The sequence below is a fragment of the Seriola lalandi genome, unplaced genomic scaffold (genome assembly GCF_002814215.2).
Source record: "Seriola lalandi dorsalis isolate HSWRI2012SDOR001 ecotype SW California unplaced genomic scaffold, Sedor1 jcf7180002054422, whole genome shotgun sequence".
NCBI lineage: Eukaryota > Metazoa > Chordata > Actinopteri > Carangiformes > Carangidae > Seriola > Seriola lalandi.
Genome location: NW_019524975.1, coordinates 580,380 through 605,854, shown reverse-complemented (window position 1 = coordinate 605,854; position 25,475 = coordinate 580,380). Strand labels below are relative to the sequence as shown.

At 40.0% G+C, this 25,475-nt stretch overlaps 1 protein-coding gene and 1 long non-coding RNA gene across 4 annotated transcripts in view; both read right to left on the bottom strand.

Annotated features, from left to right (window-relative positions):
- The window catches only part of pak4 (p21 protein (Cdc42/Rac)-activated kinase 4), a 33,132-nt gene extending 12,216 nt beyond the window's left edge, over positions 1-20,916 (bottom strand). The window contains exons 1-6 of one of the 3 annotated variants that reach the window (XM_023410329.2): positions 20,779-20,916; positions 2,849-3,085; positions 2,115-2,317; positions 1,699-1,906; positions 1,035-1,268; positions 137-595 (exon numbers count right to left, since the gene is read on the bottom strand). In XM_023410329.2, coding sequence (XP_023266097.1) covers positions 137-595; positions 1,035-1,268; positions 1,699-1,906; positions 2,115-2,317; positions 2,849-3,049 — 1,305 coding nt within the window. In that variant the 5' untranslated portion in view covers positions 3,050-3,085; positions 20,779-20,916. Of the gene's footprint in view, positions 1-136; positions 596-1,034; positions 1,269-1,698; positions 1,907-2,114; positions 2,318-2,848; positions 3,086-11,821; positions 12,108-20,778 lie in introns of those variants that run through there. The other 2 variants (XM_023410331.2, XM_087175165.1) reach the window with 2 other exon arrangements.
- A 1,925-nt stretch (positions 20,917-22,841) lies between these two features.
- LOC147818879 (uncharacterized) lies at positions 22,842-24,568 on the bottom strand. Its single transcript, XR_015437508.1, has 3 exons — positions 24,418-24,568; positions 23,487-23,623; positions 22,842-23,342 (listed from the first exon to the last, which is right to left on the bottom strand). It is a non-coding gene; the product is annotated as an uncharacterized LOC147818879 (long non-coding RNA).
- Positions 24,569-25,475: the final 907 nt, after the last annotated feature.

Genomic DNA, 25,475 nt, shown 5'->3' with positions numbered 1-25,475 from the left:
AGTGCAGTAAAGAATCCAATTTGCTGTCTGCTGTGCAGTCCTCAAATCATCAAGTGTTGCATGTTATTACCACATTCAGTTACTGTGAATCGCTGTGTCTCTGCCAAACAGAATCAACTACATCATGAACTCTTACCTCGTTGAAGAGGAGTTCTCTGCGCTGTTGTTTCCTCAGGTCCATCTTCTTCACAGCGACCAGTTTCCCTGTGGTCTTCACTGTGGCTATACACACAATCCCAGTGGACCCCTCACCTATCTTAATGTAGTGGTCCAGGTAGGTCCGTGGATCCCCAGGATCCACCACCATCTGTAGTGCCGCTCTGAACTGCTCATGGGAAACCCTCTGGGGCTCCCTCTGTGGTGAGCGGCCCTGGGATGGAGCACCTGACCCTGGTGGCCCAGAGGGCACAGGGGGCCGTGGAGCTGGAACGTTGGGGTGAGGAGTGTGTGGATGCTGGTTGGTCTCAGGGGTCAGGCTGGGGTGGGATGTGTGATGAGGGTGTGGGTGGCTTACAGGGGGCTTGGAACTGGAGGAACCTCGGGTGGAACCACAAGAGGGGCCATTTTGAGGGGAAGATTCATGGTGTCGAATCGGCTGGAAGGAGACAGAAGAATGTCATCACAAGTTTAATAAAAAAGAAGAAACTGTTATGTCTTAATAACTTATACCATCAAAAATATTTACATATAATGAGGATGCAATATGGATTTAATCTTCTATCACAGAATATGTTGTTTTAAATTCTAATATAGTAATTTTCTCAATTTAGGGACTTTATGGATAAAATTACCAGATAAAAATCTTTGCCTGCAATGGCCTAATACACCGAGATATAAAAGGGTAGTTACTACAATATAAATGTATGGGAAAATCTTAGATTAACTGTAAAACTAAAATGGAAACACTGTTTCAACGGTTTAAATTATTACATAATTCCGTAAAGCACTTTGCACAAAGTAGTAAAAAAAAAAAAAAAAACTGTATTTGAACTGCATTACTCTGCCTGTCTTTCTGATCATGCTGCTGTCCTTACCTGTCCTGTGGGGCTACGCCCGCCCTCGCTGTCTGTCCTTGGGTAGGTGTTAAATGGCCGTGTGGTCTGTTGGGCAGTCTTCATCACCCCCTCTGTTACTGGCAGGTTTGGGGTGTGGATGTTGGGCCCAGAGAGAGGCCTCTTGTCCCTGGGAGATTGAGGGCTGCCATCCCGTGTCATGTAGCTTGACTTTGGCCTGTGATCACCAGGTTGATCCCTGCGAACCACCTGCTCCTGAGAAGAGGCAGGGATGGGTCACAGATGGAGGGATTATTGTGAAGTTTGCAAAGAAAAATGGATAGAAGAATAAAGGTAAGTGGTCAACAACTACAGGGAGGATTTAATGTTATAATGTCAAATTAAAGAAAATTCAAGATACTCATACAATTAAAATGTATAAGCCCGCCCGCACTCATTTTTTAATGACTACAAAATCATTACCTGCTATTTCATTTAGAGTAAGGACATATCAATATGACTGATAAATACAAACAAGGCTAATACTTAATATAATGGTCTAGAAGACAATGACTGCAGGACAGAGAACTATGTTAATCCTATGAACAGCAATGTTAAAATAACAAATATTATAATGAATAAATATGAATAAATAGGTTGCAAGGCTGGTTTCATCTTTGACACAGGGTTCATCTTCAGTTCGTACCTGGTCCCGGTCCCTTGGCTCTCTGTCTCTGTGAGGGGGAGGGGGAGGGCCAGAGCCTGGTCTGTCCCTGTGGGCCCTGCTGGGCTCTTGGCCCCGGGGCTGCTGTTGGGGCCGACCCTGGTGTCCCTCATCCCTCTGGGGAGGACGGACAGCACGCTGACCGTGGCGGGGGTCACCGCCGCTCTGGTGTTCTGGTCTGGGTCGGTCTCTGAGAACCAAAGTGATGCATACATCAGTACAGATGCTTGTGGGGCTTGTATTGATAAAAACTCTGCTTTGCTCCTGGGTCCATCATAAAATGATGTTGCACAACAACAGGCAGAAATACATACATGATTATTAAATAATTCAAGTTATATATTTTAGATCAAAATCTGTGTCGTTACTCCACCTGGAGAAGCAGTTTAATTCCTTACCTGTCTTGGTGCGAATAGTGTCTGTGGTGAGGATCTCCATTCTCCTGCCCTCCTCCTCCTGAAGAGCTGGAGTCCCTGCGAGGTTGGATGGGAGGGCTGCCTCGTCGCAGGGAGTTGGAGCGAGTCACAGACATGGTGTCAAACTCATCCAGCAACCAGGTCAGAGAGCCGTCTGCTCCCATCTTGTTGCCACGTACAATTGTCTGAAGATTTTTTTTTGGAGGAAAAAAAAAAACAGTTAATAATGGGCGACAGGATGGGATGTCCTAACATAACAACACTTTGTCACTATTTTAGGATTCTGTATGGATTTTTAAATGGCTTGTAAAACTGTGAATGGACTTGTTAGTTACTCTGTACTTAAAATTGAATATTCTTGAGTTTTTGTCTCTAGTCAAAGTCAATTTTTGCAGTTTTGTAAAACTTCTGTGATTCTGTGCTACGACAGCTGCAGCTAAGAGTTAATTAGCGTCACCAAGTTAAATAGTAACATGGTAAAAAAGACTCAACTTGACTGTTTTACCTAGATGTGGCTTTTGAAGACCAACGCACTGCAGTGACCATGCTGTGGTAAATCTGAAGTTGTAATTAAAATTAAAAATGCAGCTAGGTCTAGCGACCAAAATTCACAGACAAATAAACATAAAACATAACATTCCCATCAAATTTTTAAATATGCATAATTTTCCTTTGCTCACTACTTAGTTTGCTGATTTAATTTTCAAGCATCCCACCTTGCGTGGCTCTACAGTAGTGATGACAGTGACATCGATGAAGGGTTTGGGCCTTTTGGCTGTGTCTTCGATGAGCGACTGCCATTGTCGCGGCAACCCGACAAACTTCTGCTCCTGCTCGTCAAAGTCTGTGTGTACGCGATGCTCAAAGTTGGATGGAGCTGAGATCTGGATACGAGACTTCTTCTTTTTGGTGAACATGATGGTGGCTGAAGCAGCTGCAGCCTAGCATCAGACCTGCAGGGAGAAAGGAGGAAAAAGAAGAGGGTTAGCAGGGAAGACCAAAGAAAAAATGCAAATGTAAAGCTTCCAAGTGGCATATGTAAAACATACCACACAAGCATTCACAAAAGGTTGCAGACAGGTATAAACAGCAACTTCAGAAACTCTGCAAAACATTCAATTATTGGTTTTACTATCCTATCCTACATGACCACATGGGTCGTTTTCCCTACCCTCTGAAAACAGTGGCAGGCATGCCAGACCTTTGTTGTCATGGTTACAATAACAACACACAGTTAAAGTTATGAAATGGACATGGATTACAGAACAACAACATTGACTATCAGTTTTTAAGGGGGAAATGAACAGCAGTCTCCTGTATCAAGGTCCTTTGTCTTGGCATAGTAAAAACCATATAACAATTGAGTGCTTATTTGCAAAACTCACATCACAATGATAAAAATGCTTTGTGTTTTTATGCATCTGTGTGTTTCAGCAAATAAAGTACCAACTGACCAGCTTATGCCCGCCCTCTGAGCATTAATCAGCCTAGTGACATTTTACCAGCTGTGACCTTTGGCTGGAGGTCATCAACAGGCTCAACAACAATCTCACTGCTTGTCTCCCATTATTAATAACAGGAAAACTGCTCCTGCTCCAGTATTTCCTAATGGGCATAATAACACAGCCGCCCTGGTGTGGGATAACAATCCATGCAAGAACTCCTTCAAAGCAACAGACTAAACATCAGAGTAGCATCTTGAATGAGACATTTCATCATCATCACTAGCTGCTTTTCTCACTGTCTCAACCACACTGTGGATATCATAGTTCAGGTGTCACTCTGTGCTGTATAATACTACTATATCAAGTGTATACTGCCCATGTACACAACAGACAAACTGCAGTTCAATCTGCTGTTGACAGTTCACCTTCTGCTACATAGAACAGATGGATACACTCTTCTGTACATGGCTTTATTTAAAAATAATTCTGATGTGAAAGTGGGAGGATGTGTCTGAGAACTTTTCCCAGGCTTGTTATCTACATGTAAGGCCTGGTGACATTTTCCTTTGAGGACAAGGTGATATTTGATGGGTTCAACAGAGCTTGGATTCCAAGTTGTGGTGCTGTTGGTCCCAACCAAAACAACACCATTATTAATATTTTTGCTCCTTCATATACTGAATGTCAACCAGACACATGGAATACCACAGTCCAATACAACACAACCACAAGGTAGAGCCTAAAAACACCTCGTTTGTATGGGCCTTTTTTCACAGATGACATGTCACAGTAAGAAAAGCATGTGGAAATAAGAGAGTTAATCATGGCTGAATACCACTCAGCTTATTTGGTTTAAGGGTCCCAGTACAGTGCATGCTAGCTTGCTGTCACACTGTCATGTCTTACTGGGATGGAGCCATCATTAACGTCATTAGTTACACCTGTACTTCTCCTACTACAACAAGTGGTTAAAATGTTTGCTGTGAAAAAGTCGACAAAAAAGTAGAAATTTTAAGTTTTACAAATTCTGTATTTCACACAAAACTGTTAGTCTCCCTCTCAACCTTGAAGTCAGTGGGTAACAAAGGAGACACTCCCAGTAGTCAAACAGAGACTTGCTGTTGGTCAGTGTGTTATAAGCAGAACCAGACCCTGCTGTGCACCTGAGGAGAGAGGGTGCGTCGAGTGAGGTGGTGGAGTTGGCCTGCTAAATTCTGCTACAGTCATCTCTTCTTGTTTTTCTACAAAATACAGTGTCAACAACAACTCAGCCCCTCAACTCTTGAAAAGAATTGATTAAAAACAAGGTAATGAAACAAATGCAGGGATGTGGGTACCAGAAAGGGACAGGAGGATGATGAGTGGGTGAGCTGAGTGAGAGGGCGATTTGGGTGGGTCATAAGTTAGAGGGCATGAGTCATGCTGCCAAGCTTGCTGTCTGCGGTGTTAATAGAGCCTTTCACAGCAGGAGTGTTTCAAGTCGAGCAGGACCCGCCCAGGAACACACTGAGAAAAGTGAGTTTAGCTGCCAAAAATGCAGCCTCAATAGCACCAACACAGAACTTCAACACAATCTAAACAGCACAAAGAAGTCAGGATAAATTACCAATATGGACATTTATCGTATGTGTACACAGATATACAGACTACTTTGATTGTTATTGCAAGGTGCAAAGCCAGCAAGACAGTGTAAGACATAAATCGGTACACAGTATCATACAGCCCAATCCAATTACAATTTTTTTTGCATTTATGCAGTCATGTTGCAGTTGCAGAGGAGCTACACAAAGTGCCCAAACACTTATTTGCACAAATCAGAGTGGTTACGATGGAAGAAAACAGCACAACTCATACCTTAGACATGGTGTATATATCACATACCTATAAGCTTTACTTATACATTTCTCTACTTTAAAATGTAATTTTTTTGTCATTTGAGGACACTACAGTGGAGGGATCTCTGCCTGTATGTCTCTCCGTCTTTCAGGACAGATCTTATGTTATAATGTGTTGTGCATTGGACGTTTCACAGCTTTCATGGTGTAGCGTTGTATTTTTGTGCTTGTAACTTGCAAACCAAGTTATTAGGACGCAAGAATCTGAGGGCACAGTATACAAATCTGAGTGCACGACCTACAAATTGTGTGCACAGATTTCTAAACCCAGAACCTACACATTTATACATGGATCTTTTTCCCCCACTGGCCCCAAAGGGCTCCGTACCTCTGTACAGTGTGTTTCTGTAATGGGTAATTTTGCACATCCAGACTTGACCAATGCAGGGCAAGCAATCAGCCCCTACTGACAGGCACATTTTTAAAAATGACACAATACCCCCATAATTTTACCAAATGTTGTGATCACTGTCATCCTCAAATGTTTGGTGAATAAAACAAACTATCAGCACTTGTCAGCGCAGACATGTTTAAAATACATCAAATCAAATGTTTATCTATTAATATTATGCCTCTATAAAAGGCCAAGCTACAGTAACAGTGTATTAGGTCCACATTAAGATACATCTTCAGTTATTTCTCTGAAAAAAAACAGGGTCCGACTCCACCCAGCTACCAGGCCTGAGTTTTATTGCCATTAGCAAAACTTTTTCATAACAGCAAAGTTACAACACTAGTGACAAATGCCTCATTCAAGTCATAATGAGTCTGGCGACAACAGGGAAGAAGCACATAAATCACTTCAGGCTTATCATTAGTGCTCAACTGAGACAGCAATTCAGTCCATCGATGCATCTGAACTCTGGAACACGGATAGTAACTGCTGTTACTAGGATGAAATTAATCATGACTGGAGGAGGTGGCTGGCGGTATTATCATCTTACATAAATATACAATATACACATGCACCCTATAATTACTATTGGCAAGATGGGAACAGTTGTGGCTGTAAGTTAATGGCTTAAGTCATAATATCTTATTGAAAGCATAAGGAGCCTCAACAGACCCTAAATCAGTACGAAAAATTGTCATGTGGGGATTGAGAATGACACTGAGCGTCTCATACTCACAGACAGTGGTCTGGCTGTGAATCATGGAGTATTTTGGCTTTCAAATCCTGAACTTTTAGCTGCAGCTAAAGATATCTGAAACTCTGAGTTAAAAGAATGTGGGTGAAAAACAAGATTTTACTTTCACTGGCAAGAGCCAAGAAACAATGAGGCTTAAGTGTAATGAAGGCCAAGTGACAGACAGCAAACAGATTATAGAGCTCTGACCACAAAGACCCCATTTAATTTGAGAGAGAACTTTATTTACTGGGTGGCAAGCACCTGACTGAATGTTTATAGTATCAATAAATTATACTGTGTGTGTGTGTGTGTGTAAATGGAGGGCTTTACAAGACAAAATGCATCTGGATGTGCAGTTAGATGTAGCTCACCCAATCGAAGATAAAATCACATGCAGTGTGAGGGAATAATAACAACAGCGATGTGAAGAAAATGAAACCAGCAGGGTACAAGTTTGTGATACTATCCATTCAGCCTAACATGCTATTAAAATACGAGAATGATACAGAGTAGAGAGTAGATTACTAAAGTAATGCTCATTATTTGTGCCTGAAGATTATTACTACTTAAAATATATAAATACCAAATTTATAAAAAATTAAAAGATGTGTCAAATATAGACATGATAAAAATAGAATAATTACTGTAAGAACAACAACAATTATCATCTTCTTCATGATTTACTTTCCCAAATCACAGCAGCTTTAGATTGACATTCAGAGTTGAACAGGTGTTAAAGATAAGGTGAGTGATTAACAGCTGCAGCAGGTGTACAGTCACCCACCCCCAACCCAGACAGCCCTTGTGCTCAGCTGCTCATACTCCCCTGTATATTCAATTCCATCATAAAACAGAAAATGCTGTGTGACACAGGAGAATGGGAGCAACAGGTGTCTGCCGTTCATGACCATTAGATTTGTTTTATTTAATGTTTCTATGAAATGCTGACTGACTCAGTGAATTAAATGGAAACATATAAATGGAATTAACTGTGGCTCAGACAGCAAACACACAAACCATGTACTCACTCAGAGATGCAGAGACCTATAATCATTCTCAGGGTTGATTATAGGTTTCTGCATGTCCAGTTTCTGAGTTTTAAGACCTGTTAAGATCTTTTACATGCCAGTTCAGACAGAAATTTCCAGAAATATAACCTACAAATGAAGCTGAGTTGTGATGATGCAACCAGTTTGATCTCAAGTAAAGTAGTCTACTGGGAACAATCTACTTCTTTAAAGAATAAAAGGCATCAGTAAACCATTCTGTAGTCTTTTTACACTGTGAATTTAAATTAATTTAATACTTTTGAGTAGTTCTGGGTGATATGACTTCAAATCAATATCAAGATTATTTCAAACCTTTACCTCGATTATGACTGATGAACAATTACTTTGGCGCTTCTCTGTCTCTCTCTTTCTTTGAGCCATGCACTCTTCATTTTCAGTAATGTGATTGTGCTCCACTTGGTGGTGTTACCTTTGCTTGCGATCCATGTTACCTTTACTGCTGTCATAGTCATGACTGTTAAGATCAAACCAGAGGGCGAGGAAGGTGTCTGTGTCAACGTTTCCAAAAGTCTGGGTTTCTGTCTGTCCAGATCAGCGCAGCAATCCAAGGGTTTTCATACTAAAACGGGGCCAGCAGTGTTTCCTTAAGTCTCTGTTTTAGAGCCTCAAAAACCTGGAGTAGTGTGGACACCAGGCATAAGTGTTTTTTTTAACACTAAACATATCAGTGGGGACATAGCCTGAGGCTCAGTAGTAAGACTAGTAACATGTCAGCCATATCGCCAGCTTGGCTTTGAGTGACTGAGACCAACGTTAGTTAGACAGGGCAGAGTCACGTGACAGAACACAAGGTAGTATTTTTTTTAGGGGACAGTTCATGAACGCACACATTGGGGAAAGTATTAACCAAATTAACTGACATGAGCAAGATTAAGTCAGTGATAGGTTGGTATTGGTTTTGATACAAATGGGATTTGGTCACATAGAGAAAAATCTTTTTGAGCGTTTGACCTGTGGCTTAAACAGTAGAAGACCTACACTGCTGCACCCTGCCACCCACTCAAACAGTATTAATACTCTCACACACAGAGTAAACAAAAAGCTATAAAAGAGCCCCTCCTCTCATAGACCAAAACAAGCAGATCCCTCCTTGAACACAACAATCACTATATTATAACTTCCCTGTTTTCCCCTCCCTCCCATCACTCTCTCATCATCATCACTCCCCCACCCCTCATTGTATCTTTTCTCTGTCTCCCTCTACCCCCACCGTTCCCCTCAAGCTCTCTTTCTGCTCTTCTTCTCCCTCCTCTCTCCTAAACTCAACCTCTCTCTCACACAGTCTCTCTCCTTGCATTGCTCCACTGCTGCTCACATATGCCTGGCTGAACAGTGAGAAAGCCTGTCTGGCCAGTGGGCCAGAGCCAGGCTGATGAGCTCTGGATGAAGCTGCTGTCCTCTGGCCTGATTCAAGTGTTGTACATGGGTGGTCCGCACTCAGAAAGACACCATCAGTCACAACACTGTTTAGCTGCAATGACACAGTTGGGTATGAAACAGTGGTGAATGGGGAACAGATCCAAATTTACAAGGGCTGTGAATTTATCAGGCAACATGCTTTTTGATTCTGCTTGTTAATCCCAGAAAGCAATTCTAAACCGTTCCATCATATTAGCTCCACCTCATCATAAAGTTGGGAATGAGACCATTACTTTGAAAACATGTGACCAGCATCAGCCACGACATCAAGAGCATGCAGCACACATTTTCTCCATCCACACTAATGATTTTCTGTCTGTGGCTCCATTGAGACATACCTTACATAACTATCTTCCTTTCGTTGGTTGAGAGGGCCGACGTAACTTCACGCTTCAAAAAGCCAAAATATTATTATCTTTTACGTGATGGCTTGGAGGATTTTACCTTATTACACCAACTTATAACAAGGCAAATAAACCATGTAATTACTTGTTAGCTTGTAGTTGATTGATGACATATCAGCAAAAACCAAGTCTGTCAAGACCAGCCAGTGTAGTGCTTGCAGAGCAAATCATCCCATCCATGTAAAAGCACATATTTTCAGAATACCTCTATTACAACTTTTGATGTCTCAAACCACAACACTGAATACTGACTCTTAACCTCATTATTCTGAACACTTTTAGGCAAAAAACCCTTACCAGTGTTTGTCAGAACTGAAATTTCTCAAGCTTAATTAATATAGAGTAAATTTTACCTAAGTAGTCTCTGGAGGTGGAGTTCACTAAAGCTAAGAAACAAGTGCACAGGTATTAGCTCTTCAATGACACACACATTTAAAAAGTGAGATGCCAAAAAACAGACAGTGGTATTCAGGTTACCATTGTTGTTGTGGTAGAGGACAGCACGTCTCTACCAGTGGTTCCCAGACTTATGAAGTACTATGCAAACATACTGAACACTGTGCGACCTTGGAGCTACTGACTGACCTAATGAACATCAGCCTGTTCATAACACTGTATGTGTGGCACTCTAAGCCTCTATATTACACAGTGATCCTGCTGTCTACTATTAAAGTAAATGAGGCAGTTAAGATGCAGAACTAGTTGTTACACTTACTTAAGTTCCCATGACATGAAACATCGACCAGCCAATAGTCAGCTGATGTTGACGTTATAAGATCTCACATGCAACAACAGATTTCAGTCAAGATTTCAAGATACACACAGAAGAACATCAAGATCGGGTCAAACAGAACAGCACACCTATGGATTATACTTCTGGTCATCCAGAGTCCTGCCTTACACAGCTTGCCAACAAAGGAGCCCATGTTACAGCCACACTTCAGTGTTATAACCTGGTCTTTTAATGATATCACTCTTTCATGTTAGACATCAGGGTAGGACTGCATATCAAAGGCTCATCTCATGAACGAAGATGTGAAATGCTAAAAATGTTTGATGTTTACATTTTGAAGGAGTGATTACGATCTGCACACATTAGCCCATAGTATATTCTGGAATGATAATAATCACTTAGGACCAGCCAGAAATCAAGACACTCATGGCAACCGATATGGGCGAGGAAGTCTGCCAAATATCAATAACAGTTAACTTATTGTGTAATACCCATAACTGCAACTTACTGAGATTTATATTTGATAGCATTTTACTGAATCCCATCTATCCCTTATCAGATTCATTCAGATTTATGTTTCAACACCTAACACCTAAGTTTTTCATAAATTCATTATGAGAACTAGATCTCAGAGATAGAAATTTTCAACAAACTAAAAATGTAAGTTTTGCAGGAGAATTTACGTATTTGCTTTATAGCAAAATATCCACCTGAGTGTTTTGTACATTACTCAATGGAAAAAGACTGATTTGTGACAATTTACTGAATCCTCATATTTTACCGTCTTGATATTGGATCCAATACCAACTATCTTAGAAATGCCTACACCATATTCTTCCAAGCTTCAATTGAACAACCTTAAAAAAAAAAAAAAATCAGAGAAAGTATTGAGCACTGGCAGCACCATCCTCTCTATGCTTATCTCAGACTTTCAGAAGTCATTTTGTTAAATAAGTACAATAATAAGATCCATGAAACAGACTTCCTGGACATAAGAGCACAAGTACCCAACTTCCTAACTCAGTTTAAACACAAGGACACAGGGTAAGAGCAAATCACTACCAAAACCTGTTCTCCCATTCATCTACATGTGTCACCAACACTTGTGCAAAGAGAGACAGATGACCCGGATAGCTCAGGCCAACAGCTGTCTTGACAGTCACACATATGAGCAGTCAGTGAGACGTTTGAATGGCAATAGAGAGGGAGAGGAGGGAGGCGAGCTGAAAGAGACACTCATAGTCAGTTCCCAGCACTCCAGCAGGGCTGTCTGTGTCGCTCTCTCGCTGCTCGGTTGCTTGCTACCCCCTTCACACAAGGCAAACAATAACGTTATTATGTTTTTTCTGACTCACGGTTAATCCGTGCTGTGAGATTTCAACAACAGAGTTTTGTTTTGTGGCCCAGATTAACTTTAAGGCGAGTAGAGTAGAGTCGAGTCGAGTGGAGCCGGTACCATGCAGCGGCAGAGGGCTCTTTCGCTGTCCCAGCACCGCAGCACAGACCGCCAGAAGTTTTAACTTACACCTTTAACTTAACAAACGACAACACAGGGAGTTAAGTATAAGCGATCTAAGTGTGGTTAAAACTTACTTCACTCACTTTTAGTCCCAGGTACTCTTTTAGCCAGCAGCAACACACTATCCACCTGATCTCATGTCGGAAACGCAGCTGAGGACAAGGAAAAAAAAACAGACTCCCTGCAGCAACAAAGTTGTTTCCGCGAAGAAATGAAACTTGTTTAAACCGTCAAAAGCGTCGTTACGTCTTCTTAAAAAAACTGAAACGACGACGGTTACAGATAACGTTAGTACAAACACAAAATATACAGAACAACACGAAGCGTTGCAGCACTGGGCTGTAAATACAAAGTGTGTCGCATTCCTATGGTTTCAGCAAAACGCGGCCCAGTATCATGACGTCACCGGGTGAGAGAGGGAGAGAGAAAGAGTGAGCGAGAGGGAGAGTGAGCGAGAGAGAGAGAGAGAGAAAGGGGGGGAGAGAGAGGGAGAGAGAGAGAGAGAAAGAGTGAGCGAGTGAGAGGGAGGGGAAGAGAGAGAGGTTAGCAAGGGTCTTTTAGCATTATGTCCCGTGAGAAGTTATGAATAAATATAACCAGGTTATCAAAAGAGCCCAAAACCATTCCCTCACTCTTACTGTCTATCCCATATCACACATTATGTACCTGCCTTTACATGTGTGTATTGTTACCTATCAGGTGATGTGGCTTTGACTATTGCAATTCATTTTCCTGGGTTGATTTTAGGGATACAACTATTTTCATTATCAATTAATCTATTGAATCTGATTAATTTCATGATTAATTGTTAAAATGTCTATAAAATGTTACAAAATAGTGAAATATGACCCAAACGCAATTTTATGATTTTTCTTTTCAGATGTTTTCTTTCGTTCAATGGTTCAAAACCTGAACATATTCACTTTACAATAATCTGGGTCTCTGCACTATTAGCCAAATAAGGCTATATTTAAGAGTTTTTAAGACTACTTTAATACCATAGTCATAGAAAACTGGTAGGGATACCAAGGCCAGAATTATTTATCAAGTTGTCTGATTTATTGACATTCACAACACATTTTGTCAATACTTGCCACCCATTGGATAATTCCTACTAATGTCAAATAACATGATCCAGATGAATGGCAGAAAAATGATGGATGGATTAACATATTTAAAAAATGTTTTTGCCAAAATTGACACTTGCCGATTATGAGTAAATGAGCTGTATAGATATGCTATATATAGAGTCTATTTTTGCAACTTATTTGTTACATCTTGAGTGAGTAATTTAGGCTAATGACAATTAACTCTTCAAGTGCATTGTTTGCTTCTGTCACATGACAATATGACTCACTTTGGCAAAACAAGCTGTACAGTATGGTTCAAATTATTGCTGTTTTTACCAATGTGATCAAGGCAGGTTGTTGTGAAATAGCATGTCTGCTTGCCAATATTAACAGATTCATCACCAAAGTCACAAAGATAGTCGATCAAGGGAAAATGACAAAACACATCATCATAAAAATCAGAAAACTGACCAAGGAATCGTGTCAGCATTGTTGTTTTAATCACATACTTTAATGCTACTTTCTGGGAAAAATTAATTGATTTTTGACTGTGTGTCCCACTTTGTTTATCATGGTGCTAGAAGTGTTGCCAATCTTAACAGTAGTTTCATGGTTTTAACACATCAAATTGAACCAGAGGAACAAACAGCTATTTCAGAGGGATACTTCACTGAGAATTACTGTAGTGAACACAAATTGACTGGAACTGAAAATTATTACACAGACCTATTCTTCTGCATTTTTTTTTTTTTACTGGGAGTGGATTCCACAATAAAACAAAATTTATATGATACATACTAACAACTGACAAAAATTACAAACATTGCAAAAGTAATTTCTGTCTAATGAAAGAGGACTGGTAACTAAATGAATAAACCTGTTGCTTTAAAATTTTATAATCCTCCATATTCCACTTTAATCATAAAACTTAACATCAAAACACATCTGATCAGTTAATAATAAGAGTTCCTTATCAAAGCCAGCAAAAGTGAGTACTGTAAAATTTGTCTATTTGTTTAATAATCTATTATCTACTCCCTAAGAGACTACAAGGTGTTAGCTTCACTAAGGAAAAGGCTCGATGACATTCCTTTGAGAGTAAAAATACAGCAGGAACAGATCCACTCAATGTATCAGAGCCAGAAACACACAAACCTGCCAATCCCAAGCTTGAGTTCAAACAAAGCATGCAGTGTTGCAGCCAATAAGGGCTGACTTCCAGAGGCAGGTTGTGGAATGTGGAAAGGTCAATGATAAAGACAGCAGAGAGGGCAGTACATAGCGCACACACAAGCTAACTTTCAGCACATACACACACAGGGATCACCAGCTAGTTTGACTGTACACAGGACCTTTAGAGCTTTGCTTGCCTTGTGCTTACAGACTGATACACAAAAATATTTTGGTCAAGTTCACTATAAATAAGTTGATGAGCTAACTACAAGTTCAAAGATGAATGGGATGTTATAATTCACCTCAAAAAACAATTGAAAAGAGAGAGATGAAGGGCACAAAGCAATGCATACGCAAAGATATTATCTTCTGCTCTATAATGAGTTTGAGAACAGCTACTGGTGCAAGATGAAAAAAAAAAAAAAAAACACACATTGAAGCTTAAAACACACCACCACCGAACAGCACACGTCAAAACAGCCGTCTTGATTATTTTCTATGTACAACCTCCACACCGGTGGCAGCTGGGTGCACATCAATGCACCGCCCCTGCATATGTCCTATTTCCAGCCACACCACCCCTGAAAAATTGCCTTTTTTTCTTGAGAAAAGGCTGTTTTGTACTTCCCAGCTCCCAATGGAGATCGACCGCTCTCTCTCCTCACCTCTTGCTGTCTCTTGTGTGTATAATGGATGAGGAGAGACTACTGGTGGACTTTGAACAGTATAAAGATCTATACAAGGGTTAATATAATATAGGTTAATATAGGTTAATATCTGCACATTGTCCTGGACCTGGTCCTGTTGGTGAGCTGCAGCACCACACTTTCTATTTGTGATAGGGATGGCAGTTGACATGCGTCATATGACGCACTGCGACACTTTCAGCTTAAAAATGGTTTTGAGACAACCAAGACAAAGTATCCAAAATTGAGCCTGATAGTCTATATGTCAAATCACTGTATCACATAGTAACAATTTCATCAAATAAATCAGAGACAAAAAACGCAACTCTGGACCAATTTTGTATTTAAAATAAAAACTAAAATAGTTCGAAGCCTATCGCAGTAAAAGTCTGCATAAAAGACATGACTTTCAGTGGGCTCCTAATGTCTGAGACCACTTTCCCATTCACTTGAGTGGCAGGACAAGATTAGTGGGTGACCCCTGCACTAATTTTGATGGAAGGGAATACAGTGATGTTAAAAGAGTAAAGTGGTAGGGCAAAGAGCTACAGGCTATTATTATTATTATGAGGTATGGCAAAGCTTCAACCTCTCCTTGCTGCCCACTCACCACACTGAGGCCTAGGCATCATGTTGAGACAGGAAAAATCCTGAATGTTTTCATGTGTTCTTAAGTCCATACATCCAAGGTTTTTAAATTAATACCAGCAGATAAGATCTGTACAATCTGATCCTAAACTCAGACTCCAGTTGACAGTAAGGTGACACATTACTTTGTACTCAACTATTCTCACCATTACATGTTGGTTTCATAAATATAAGTTACCATTGTTATGTTCAGTATCCAAAAACACTGTAGAAACATGATTCAATGTAGCACCAGCCACCAGCTGTAGCACCAACATGGTGATGGCATGTTGTCGAAAACAGAGAAAATGAGGTGATGTTGTTGTGAAGAAGTCAAACATCACATCAATCTCCCCTGTCATTAGTGAGGCCAGTCATCACGCCATCATGTGGTCTGAGATTCACTGTCTCCAACAACTTCTTGTAAATGTTACTCAGGCTGATTGATAAACACTATTCTCCTTCTTCAACAGCTACTGCTGTGGTGTCCATGAGCAAGTGAAGGCTTGTGACTACAACTATTCAAAATCTGGACATTTTCATGCCAAAAAACATTTGAACTAGACTAGATTAAGGAAAACTACAACTTTCTCTAAAAATAAATAAGCATTTTTTTTTATGTTTCATTAATCTTAAAGATTGTTTAACAGCACTTAAAGGGATAAATGATGGTGGATACTGATTCAATTTTGAGCTCCTTAGAATAAAAACCTGAATTTATTTACATACAGAGCACTTCAATAACAGTCCTGCTTGTGTCATCCAGAATCTTTGAGTGTTATGAGAATGCAAAACAAAAACAAAAACAAACAAAAAAGCAGCTGTTTTTCTCTTGTTTCACCTACCCCTATAACATACCACCATTCTCTAGCATTCCAACACCAGTACAACTAAGGTGAAATGTAGCCACCATCCAGAACTCTCTTTGTATTGTGTGTGTTTGTGAAAGCTCCATATCACCAGGGAGGTGCAGGCCCAAGCTTGATTTTTCAGCTGAAAATTAAAACAACTGTACATGCAAACACAAGAACAAAACTCCTCACTCTGTTCCTGTGTTCAAAGAAAGAAACACACAGGGAAGGACAACACTGAGTTTAGCCTGAGCAAACACTGTACTTCTATACAAGGCCCCACTGGTGGGTAAAACAATTACCAGCAGTGGAAGCAATTTAGCACTGTGACAATTATTTTCATTATTGATTAATCTGCTTCTGCTGCTTCTTGATTAATCAATTAATCATTTGGTCTATAAATCAAAATATATCCAATTTACATTTGAGAAACTACAAATAGAGAAAGTTAAAAATTAAATGAACAATCTATTATCAAAATAGTTTATTTTCTGTCAACTGATAAATGGACTAATCGATTCAGCTCTAAACTAAATATCAGGTTTTGTCAAGTCATTTTCAAGTCATTGTCAGAACAAGAGATAAAAAATGTCTCCATTAAATACTAATGATTTAGCACATTAACATGTGGGTTTAAAAAAAATACAGAAATCTTCGAAATTCTGTTGAGGCTCAATGATTTATATTAAAGAAAGAGATAAACTGACCCATAGCTTGAATAAAATAATTGGTGAGATCTTTGTCAGAATTTAAGTATGATGACAGAAACAACAAAGAGGAATAGTTTGCTTTAAGATTTCTTTAACCAAAATGCTTGAGCAAGAGATGTAAAAAAAAAACGAAACAAAATTTTTTGACAAAATGTGGCTTTAATAACAGCTAAGCCAACCAAATTCTTCTGATTTTTTTCAGAATATTTTTAACTCTCTATACAGTTTACACAATGCTGGCCTAAAACCCTAACTTGGTGGTTGAAATTCTCAAAAATAGACCTGTTATTGTTAAGATATTGAATATTTTTTTTATTCATACGGTGTTCTTGCCTCTGTTCCTGAGCACCTAGAGGGTTGTGTTGATGTTGGCTGCTGCAGTCATTCCAGAGAGGATTTTTTTTTCCTCTAAGGCAATAAGCCTGGCCCTTTCTCCCTGTTGCAGGGAAACATCATAATGTCGGGTCTGATATGACCCTCAGTGTGTTTTTTCTTTTTGTTCTATTCCTTCTCTTCCCCACCAAGAGCTCATTTAATCAGTTTCCAGTCAGCTAAGCTTGATCCTCTGTTTTTAGGCACTTTTAAGTTTTTTATCTCAAGGGGTTGAATTCTACAGGCAATGTCGTAGATCATTTTTCTGTTAATTTCTCTTATTTCTCGCTGATAAAAATACCTTAATAAGTGTTGTTTTAAATCTTCGTCAAGAATAAAACATAACTAGAATAAAAGGAATGTTCAACCAGAAAGTTCCTCTCGTTTTCTTTTCCAAAACGTTTTCTTCATCACTACCCTGATATGAGGTGAGTCAGGGGTTTTTACTTTCAGTGCTCCACTGCTGTTTTTTCCTCTACAGATTTGGCTGTCTGACTGATAGCCGATAGCCGATAGCCTTTAGCTGAATCTGGCTCAGTGTTAGCCCAGCACCTGGCCTCCTCCCTTCACTCTCTCTGGACTCTCAACAAACACCCAGACCTACTGTACCTGCACACAGAGAACAAAGTATTCACTTTCATCTTTACTCTCTCTCCCTCTTCTCTTCACTCTGACCATTATCACCGGACTCTCTCTCTCTCACACACACACACATACAGACACACAGTACATCCTCCCTTATTTTTAAGCCAATGCCATCTTTTTCTCTGAAATCTGATACCAGGAGAAAGATGAGACTTTTAATGTTTCCATGCTTGCTCATCCACTACAGCATAAACTCAACCAACAGGGACACAAAGAGAACAGTACAAAACTGAAGAAAATGTTGGGAGGGTAACTGCAACTGCAAATATAGATATAACTAGAGTTTTCATCATCATATTGAATGAATAAACATATTTCAGACAAACTTCCGACATGATATTATAAAAAATTAAGTAATTATCATTACTATTATTATAATAATTATTACTATAGCAAGTCATTATTTTTATGTGTACACTTACATACACTCTAGGTGGATAAAATATTCAACATTTCTCATTCTTTTGTGGTTACATCATTTGACAGATTCAGTCTTACCTTTTGTAAAAAAAAAAAAAAAAAGAAAAAATGGTTCAAATGTCATTCCAATGACATGAGGCCAACACAATGTACATTTTAACAAACATTATGCATGCTTTTAAAAGATTTTTGAATTGCCCCTTTTCCCAACCCTTATTTGTCACCTATTTGTTTACTATTAAGTAGCCACAGCTGATAAAACCTGCCAGCAACAGGTGTCATTTCAGCCGGTGAGACTGATGGTCACTGTCTAAAATTGGCAGGCATGTGAGAATGTCCATGTATCCACCAATTTGTTATGTCCTTGCAACCACTACACCACAAGGACACCAACTGTGCATGCGTTCCACTGGGTATGAACTGCGCATGAACTGGAAAACAAACATGGACGTTGCGTTTGTGAGGAGGCCCGCCGCTGCCCTAACCTCTACAATTCCACTTTAAAAGAATACAAAGACCACCAAATCTGTTGTAATTCTTCTTGCATGGATGAAGCCATTTTGATTTGATTCGCAGTGTGCATGTGCGGAATACCTACACAACAATCTACTGTGCATGTATGAAATGCGTCCATCAAGTTGAAAACAACAATGCATCCATAATGTCCAGGGCTGTCCGTGTTTGTGTCCACAAGCGGGTATAACTGAGACCTAACTCTCCTTGTCTTTATCCTGTTGGGTGTTCTGTTGCACCTAAACTTTTGGGACCTCAACCATTTTGTTTGACCAGCTGAACTGATTAGAGAGGAAAAAGCCTTTTTCATTCAGGTCCATTCTGCAGCATCCAGGGTACCACAGACCCCTTCACTGTGTTACTGTTACTACATAGCAGGGAGGGGAGCAGAGAGCTAATTGAAGCCTCCTGTCTGGATGAGAGTAAAAGAATATGGCTATAGAAGTCATGGCTAATGCAAAACATCACGATACCCTGAGCAAAATGTAGTAAAAGGAAAAAAAGAACAGCAACATGCAGCCTAATACTCATTTACCAATTTAATTTGAAGGCATAGCCGGCATCCCTAGTAGACTCTTTTAACCTATTATGTTGTTTGACAGTGGGCAACCAAATATTTAATGCTTATATGACCATGACAGACATGGATTTGGTTCATCAAACATCTGGTTTGAATATATTTATAAATGGAAGGAGGTGTTTAACACACCATCCTGTTTTTACTGTTTGATACATTTAATTTTTACCTCTTTTCGATTCTCTTTCTAGAGATTCACATTTAAACAACCAACTAAATTAGTGCTTCCAACTCCATCCTTAAGTGGCCTTGTTGCCCAAGGTCCGTTCCTCACTTTGTTGCTAATTTTAAAAATAAGTAATAAGTAATGTTACCTAACAACAATACAACTTTTCAAAGCTGAAATCTGCTAATACATATATCATGCTGATCTGTCAGTGCAATTTTTGTCACCTGACAGTGGCTCGTGGTGAACCTTACACTCAGTTGCTTCCTCATACAGTTATACAATCTGAAAAAAACTTGCAGAGCATGATGTAGTTGTGGGGGTTGCATTTGATAAGAGTGCTCGCTGCTGGGGTATGGTTTGTATGTGAGGGAGAAGAGTGACCCCTCCATACAGCTCTGGCATCCCAGGAATGTGTGGTGTGCCCAGCACTAATCGCACAACCTTGCTGACTGAGTAACTGCACGCAAAATCTCTCCTCCACATAGAAAAGGGAAGAGGGAGGAAAGACATGAAAGATCAGAGGATGAGGAGAAATTACTTGTTCAATAAAAAAGTGGGGTCAAGGAGGGGAGAAAGAAACTTAATAAACTTCTAGACAGACAATATCCTTTTTCCTCCTTCAGTCTGCCCTGACAGTAAAGGATGAGATACACAAGCCCGTTTCTGCTTCACAGATGAAAATGAAAATTCAGTATGTTCGTAATTAAACTTACTGGTATATACGCACTGAAATATCACTAAGAGAATGGCAAAGAAGACAACCCTGGTCTGGGTGTTTCACGATTGCTGGCAGGCAGATAAGAAAAGCCAATGTTACCAGAACCAGGTTGTCTCCTGAATTTGCCATTAAGCCGTCCAGCGAGCTTAGAGTGTCTTAGCAAGGCACCAGCCCTAACGTAAAATTAGCTCGGTTAGGTGTTGAGACCTGCGGCTTTTAAATGTTCAACAACTTTCAAAAGTGATTTGCCACCAAATTGTATTCTGATCATACTTTGAAAACAACATGATTTACATCTAACTGTAAGGTTTCCTCCCCATAACACACACACACACACAGCAAACAGAAACGGTCTGAGATCTCCTCAACCCTAGTCTGGCCAGACCTCATAGCAGCTAACGCTAGCCACTGTTAGCAGCTAAACAGGGAGCAGGGACGCGCCACAAGCTAGTGCACAACACTCCTTTACTACAATAATTAGAGCCAATGAGCTTACTTACCCAGAAACTCCCAGGAAAACTTGTTCTGCTGCCACCGCGGCGTGGAAATAAACTTTCCCCTGTTGAAAAGAGCAGAGGCGGACCAACTTTGGGCAAACTGTGTGACATTAGCCGAAGTCTCACTTCCCCGACGCCATGTTGGACTGGGGAAAACAATACATCCGGGAAACTGCAGCCAAGTACCATGGCAACCGTGTCTTCGACTGGCCGCTGTGGAGACTATGGGCTCCAGCTCCTGAGACCCTCAAGGATGAGCGGTATAGCTAATGGATGTATGGATCATTAAATACATAACCACATGAATAAATCTAGAAAAAATGGATCACATAAACACGAGACCGTGAAGTAATGTGATATTCTGCCCTCCAGGCAAATATGTTTGTCCTATGTGTTTACATTTTCTGTGGAGAAGTTATCCTGTTCTTTACCTGACTGAAGAAATGCCTGTAAATAGAAATATTATTGTTCAAGCTCTTTTCTAAAGACATTAAAATCCAGAGGAACGTCAATGTTGCTGTTGCTATGTGGCTATTCATTCATGTAGTTTATTCCAGTGACATTCTGTCTGTCATTACACTCATAAAATGTTGTTAAAATGGGAGGAACTCATCAAACCTATGGGAGTACAATGCGTCATGTCATGGGTAACAGGCCTGTTTTGTTATACAGGAAACCATATGTATAAGTCTTTCTGTTTCACTCCTGTTTCATGACTTTATGCACACATTAAAGATTCAAGGCAGGAACATTGAATCAGCATCAGCAACTTGAATGTTACATGCAAGTCAGGATGAAACTAAAACTTTGGCTAAATGAAGAGGGTTAAGGAGCTGTACAAGGTGAAACTAGGATGGCACTCAGTAGAGCACATGCCTCCGCCAAGGTCAAATATTTCTTCTACCAGATCTAGGTTATAATCTGGATCTGCACCAAATTGTAAGAAGTCATAGATCTCACCGCCATCAGGATTGGTGCAAATCGGTTCAGTACCTTGTGTATAATCCTGCTAACAAACAGACAAACAAACAAGGGTAAAAACATAACTTCCTTGGCGTTGGTAAAAACACTTAAGAAAAACTACTCTGCTGCTTCAAAAGACAACAAAGTCAGCACAGCAGTGGATGAATAAAAAATTACTCTGAACTGTCCAAGCTGCCACGAGGTTGCAAATGAACCATGATCCTATTATCCTGAAAAAGGTCAGCCATTAGACTGCCTGAATAAAGATATTATGTCAGTACTAACAAATTCATGCTTAGATTTTCATGCAATCTTTCAAGTCAGGCTCAGTTTACAGATCACTTATTGTTTCATGGCCAGTGGAAAGGCTCGAAGTCTAATTCACACTGCAGATCAGTGCAGGAAAAATGAAGTCATGACAAAGACAAGTGTGAACTTCTACACACTGTCAGCACTAAGTTTATTAAAAGAGCTCATCAGGCAACAAACTCAGACTGTGACAGAAGAAAAAATAGAAAACCATAGAAACCAGTAAATAGAAAACACTGAATGGGTAAAACAAAATAAGATATATTGTTAATGATGGAAGTACAAATAGGGGGCATAGAGACCAACAACCAGTCCAACACTATTGAAAAGAAATTTAAACAGCATTTTTAAGAAAACAGTGCCTTACAGAAAATAACACATTGTGGAACACATTTGATATAGAGAGGGCAGCTGAACACAGATTTTCAGTCTGGTGTCAAAGAAACAGTATATATATATATATATATATATGAAAAGTATCATTGAAAACCAGTTGGGACAATATGGACAAGAATTATTTACCAGGTTCATGAATTTATTTACATTTTTGTCACTCCTTTACAGCTGTATATTTCTAATAAAATCATGTAATATCGTATAATGCTATACAGTTCAGCATCAACACAAACTGTAGCCTCCAAAAGACCATAAAGTTGAATCACCATCTCTTCAAAACAGTTTCAATACAAACTGAACATTATGTCATTTATTTTATGCATTATGTAACATTATGACACAAGCTTGCTGTGTTTAAACACGGTGTTCTGCTACTTGGCAAGGAAAGTTTATCTGTACAGCTTATTTCAACATAAAAAGCACTGAGACTAGATAGAAAAGACAGTATAAAAAGACACATGAAACTGAAGAGAAGAATTAGGTTTGTTGCGTTTGTATTTGGCATTACTTCCTCTGATGATGTCTGCAGACCTCCTGCTGCACATGTCGTTTTCTATAGTAACTCTGTAAAATGTAAACCCTGTGTTCAGGCTGAACGTTTGACCTCACAGGTAAAGACTCACAGGTAAAGACTCACAGGTAAAGACTTAGTGGTAAACTGGTCATTTGGTAAACTTTGGTTCAGCTGAATCTGCCCTGATCGGACGGTTTGGTAGCCTGTCTCAGATGTTGGTGAGCGAAGTGTTGCTCAGTATGGCGACGGTGAGGGTACCAGGGAGGTCGTTGTCACGGCGATTGCCCTTGTCCCTCAGGTGGAGCGTCTGCTGGAATTCACCTTGCTCAGCTGGCAACGTCACCTGACCCAGGAAGGAGTCCATCAACACGTTATGGTTGTAGATCTGGGAGACACAGTGAGAGAGGAGTTCACTGATTCATGTAACAACAACATTCACACATCTACACAACTCTGTGTCAGCCTGACAGCCGAGACACACACACACACACACACACACACACACACACACACACACACACACACACACCTCAATGGTGATTGGTTGTTTGGCTTTCTTCCTGTAGAAGAGCCCCTTGGTGTCGAAGACGGGGCTGCGTGTGTTTTTATGGACCGGAGAGTGAACCTTCACTCCTTCACAGCGAATGATCACGTAGGGGTCTGACACTGGAGACACACACACACACACACACACACACACACATAAATACATTAATTTATTGACATTCCTGCCAGTACTTTCCAGCTGTACATAATATATATAATTCCTAGCAATACAAGCCATTAACATGACCTGGACCCATGTATGGATCACTCAACCAGCTAACAGGACTCAGGACCAGGGGCCCGAGAGTCCATGGGCCCCCTGGGTCAGAATCTGTTTTCTGTATGAATTGATTGTTAATATTTCTTGATTAATTTAGTGTTTATCATCCATTTTTAAGCTACAAAAGCAAATCACATCCCCACAGTTAGCTTAAAAAGAGCTGAGGAAACATTCAGGCGTTTGTGTTGATTTATCAGGGTTTAATCTTACAGTGTATAGAGGTCATTATCTAGTGGATAATGCATGAGGGCAGATGTGGCTCTTTGAGATTCAAAGGGAAAGACTACTTTTTCTTTTATTGGTATATAAATGTACTGTATTTACGCTTTATATACTGGTTATGCTAAAGAAAATAACAGAACTGTTTGAGACACACACTGACTAAAGAAGGGTTAACGTTCCATAAAGGTTCCAAGTATTTTAATAACGGCAAACACAGATGAATACAGGCCTTGTAGCTGTCTGCTGAGTTACAGCACCGACATCTGCCATCTACTGGCAAGAAAATAACATTGGTGACACAAAGAATTTAAGATAAGTACCAAAAAATAAAGGATGTGGTGCGAGATGATGATGGCATTAAACAAATATCTCGTAAGGTGCCTTTCTTTCCTCAGAAAAAAGTCAAACCTACCTCCATCAGAGTCTTGACCTGCGAGTCCGTCAGCCCTCAGTATGTGGACCTGAGTGACCAGAGAGGGATAACCACACAACCCTGACCAGCAGGTCTGTGGAGGCTCGTCTACAGTCAGCTCCCTACAGGAGAGACGGACAGAGACAGATGAAGTGATACTTGTATTCCTTCTTTACCTACAGTTAGATGTTGTTATATTGTCTCTCTCATTGGTTTTGCTGTGGTTTAAGTTGTCTGGAACAAAATCACCTAAGGCTCTGTCTTACCCCCGCGCAAAGTGAAACACCAGTGTCTTTGTCTTTGCTACAGAGCGACGCGTCATTTTCCCATCCAACGTTTTTAAATAGCAAATACACTTTGTTTTTCTTACTGCTATTTATTTTAATGTCCTTTGCACAGCACTTAAAAAGAAATAAGCTTGACTTGACTAAACTCCAGTGCTGTGTCCTCAGAAACTGTGGTGTAAATTGGACCTGTGATTTAGTCTGAACCTCTTTCTGTGTTCTGTAAAAGTCAGTGAAATGTCATCAGTTGTTTAACCTGCTGCCAACCTGAGGCCTGTGCTACCTATGAAGCAGGATCTGAGGTTATCAGAATCAGAAATTCTTTATTAATAGTTATGTTGCAGTGCTCCATTCCACACATACAAATATAATAATAATAATAATAAATATCTAAATATAACCCCCCATATTCAAATATAAAAAATATACCCTGTCAGTAATAAACATTATATAATTAGTTAATATTTACATGCCAGTCACCGTAAACAGTGAATTTGTCTGAACTGTCCAGGGATCAATCAATTGACTGATCGAGTCTCAGAGGGAAGAGTTGAACAGACTGATGACCACGGGCAGGAATGATTTCCTGTGGCGCTCTGTGGTGCAACGTGGGGGAATGAGTCTCTGGCTGAACTTGCTCCTGTGGCTGACCAGCACATGGTGGAGAGGGTGTGAAGAGTTGTCTAGTATTGTCCTTATCTTGGGCAACATTCTCCTCTCTGACACTGCTGTCAGAGACTCCAGCTCCCCTCCCACAACATGGCTGGCCTTGTG